Source organism: Glycine max, chromosome 17 (assembly GCF_000004515.6).
Source record: "Glycine max cultivar Williams 82 chromosome 17, Glycine_max_v4.0, whole genome shotgun sequence".
NCBI lineage: Eukaryota > Viridiplantae > Streptophyta > Magnoliopsida > Fabales > Fabaceae > Glycine > Glycine max.
Genome location: NC_038253.2, coordinates 22505559 through 22508625, shown reverse-complemented (window position 1 = coordinate 22508625; position 3067 = coordinate 22505559). Strand labels below are relative to the sequence as shown.

At 33.8% G+C, this 3067-nt stretch overlaps 1 protein-coding gene across 1 annotated transcript; it reads left to right on the top strand.

Annotated features, from left to right (window-relative positions):
* Positions 1-333: 333 nt before the first annotated feature.
* On the top strand, positions 334-2521 carry LOC100793502 (uncharacterized). The gene is made up of 4 exons (XM_006601471.2): positions 334-518; positions 1347-1469; positions 1544-1714; positions 2441-2521. The coding sequence occupies exons 1-4, from the start codon at positions 399-401 to the stop codon at positions 2519-2521; spliced, it is 495 nt and encodes a 164-aa protein (XP_006601534.1). The 5' UTR covers positions 334-398.
* Positions 2522-3067: the final 546 nt, after the last annotated feature.

Genomic DNA, 3067 nt, shown 5'->3' with positions numbered 1-3067 from the left:
TGTTTGTATTATTCTGCTCTAATTTATCAGAAAATAATAGCACTAATTTGCACACTTCAATCGCTCAACTCAACAATCATTGGACACAGCTTCGCGCTCATACTTGCTTCGTTGGTAATATTTAATTTATACATCAGTTTTACTAGTCAAAGTTTCTTTGTCTGCCTATAATTACTATTGACCTTGTATTTTTTATTCTCTTTTTAACATCCTAGTCAGGGTTTGTTAAGTATTTGTCTGCAATATCACTGGGCTGCTTATGACAATTCAGGGTAGGTTGGTTCTGGTTTGATGGATTCTTATATGCACTAAATATTGTGGATCATTAAATAGTGCCTATTTGCAGCGAATCACTAAATACTGCGGATCATGCTGCATTTGACAACCATACATCATATATGGGAAGTATAAATGGACCCAAGTTACCTCTGGTGTTTGAAGTGCAGCAGATGCCACATGATTTAACTACAGAAGGATGTCCAAAGAACAATTTTCAAAACAGTTGTATATTCAATAAGGTATGTTACTTAGGCAACGCACATGATAGATACTAAGTTAAGGAAATTCATTATCTTGCTAAACTTGGGATGTAAATTGCTGCCTTCTGTGATACTCAAATTTATCTAGCCATTTTTTAATTCGATTGCAAGGTTTTGGTTCAATTTTTGTTCTCAGTGTTGGCCTTTTAGCTCATGTATTTTGGCAATGATGAAGGTTGGTTTTATTGATGTTTATTTTTATCAAGTATCCTTGGTAGTTGGCAATTTATCCTTGAAGGATAAGAGAGAATCTAAAGGGTTTTTATAATTCCTTTAGGAAAATCAGTAGGATTAGGAAACAAAGTGAATCTTGTTGTCATTGAGATTTATTGAATAGCTTCATAGCTGAGACTGAAGGCATTGTAAAAACAGAAATCAGCTACAGTGATCAAAGTACTCGGTAGATATCCACCAAAGAGAGAAGTTCTTCAGTAGTGAATTTTTTATAATGAACTCCTTTTGTTTTAGGAATGGGGTTTGAAAGGCAATTGCTATGTGGTCATGATCTTTTCTTTTCCTTCTAAATATTAATAATGCAAGTTAGCAGAATAAACATAGTTTGAGTGTAAAAATTGAAAGTGATGAGCTCTGTTGCAGTATTACTGCATGTGCTTTCTGCACAGCATGGATGCATGGTAGTAAGATTCCCTATTCTGCACGAAATATGTTGGCCCAAGATTTAATGCATAACAAACCAATGACCTACAGTTTTGAACTAGTGTTTTCAAGTGTCAACTTTGTGGAACATCAGTTATACATATTCCTTGCTCTTAGTAACCAATTCTTTCTCATTTCTTTTAATCATAGGCTCCAATTTCAGCAATCACGAATAAGAAAACATACGAGGAAGATACCTGTGTCGACAAGTCAAATCCTCAGCATGAAAGTTTTATCAAGAGATACAGCATCAAGTTGGCATCCACAAGTGCAGTAAGAGTTCTAATCACGTGTTTCTTGTAAACAAGTTGTTTTGTAGGTTCTTTATTTGTGGAAAATTTTACTAGGACCTCTGGATGGGTATTGTATTGCTCTTCATAGACATTATGATTGCTTTAGAAATACTTGTAAGGCAAGTGCACGGCTGCAAGGCTTCCGGGAGTCAAAGAAAGAGACTAAACAGAACCATGACTGACATTATTGTGCTAATTCCAGTGACAATCTTGATGCTAATTCCTGTGAGCACCTTTACACTTTCAAATCCATGTGATCTAGTTTACTTTCCGTTTCCTCTTATGTGGATGTAATATCAACTAATTGTTTATCAGCTTCATAAGAAGTTTGGTAGATTTCCCGTGGTAAATAGAAGCATCAAACTAAAGAAGGACAACAAAACTGTGTTTACAGATAGTGAACCCAAAGTTACAAAACTTGAGTGTCGATATTTTGTTAAAATGCAGTTTGTGGGATTACTTTAATTACATTTCAATTGCTTTGGTTTGTTGAATGTTTTCCATGTTGACATATACACAAGGGGAATTCAAAATTTCAAATTCAGATCTTTAGTTGTTTAGACACTGAGAGAATCAAGAGGTGCCATTGTTGAATAAATAATTATTGTCAACTTCTAGTTGTCAAATGTATTAATAAACTTAAGAGTTGTAGAAATGTGGAGATATGTATCGGTTAATCTTTATTTTTATCAGTGTTTGATGAAAGAGTTTACACTTGGACTTCAAAGATGAATTTTCAATGTTATTTTTCACACACATTCATCCCATTTTTAAGGCCATACTAAACTACCCATTAATAAGATGATGTGTAATGCTTTTTTCTAACATATATTGATTTTTTTAAATTCCTCTAGCATTTTCTTAAATGGTGTCCACTTTATTTTAGAAACAAAATCAAGTAGTTTTACACTAGTATTTCAATGAAACGTTTGATTTTCATTGTGTTACCAGGTAACAGCTGTAGGCCATGCAGCTATTCTAGCAGCTATCAAGAAGTATATGACATTAAATCTTTTGGATATATACTTTTAGTCAAAATCAATATAGTTTCTCCCTCCATTCCTATAAATATATATTTTATGAACATGCCTAAATCATAGACAATACAAATTGCCATTGCACTTAGCAAGTATGCAGTTGGATTTAGATGCATTTGACTACCTTCCACTTGAAAGACTTGGCCACCCAATTTTGTGTTTTCTTTCAAGAAAATGAGAAATTTACTGCCTCTGCTGCAAAGTGCAAACTCTTTTTTCCCCTACCTTTTTTAAGGTTCTATCTCCTTTCTATACCACCATGCATAATTGTTTTAACTATCTTTTTACTCAGATACTAGGGAAAACATTGGGTGGAGGAGTTATACCAGTTAGTGCAGTTCTTGCAGACAAAGATGTGATGCTTTGTATACAACCGGGACAGCATGGAAGGTTTCATTTTATTATAAATTTATAATTTATTTTAGTCTGCTCCTTTTGTTTAGCATTTTCTTGTCTGTAGTTGTCAAACTTCTGGATTATGACGGGCATCTGTTTTCATCCTTAAAGCCCTTTATTTGTCAGATCATGTGAAGAGACAGAA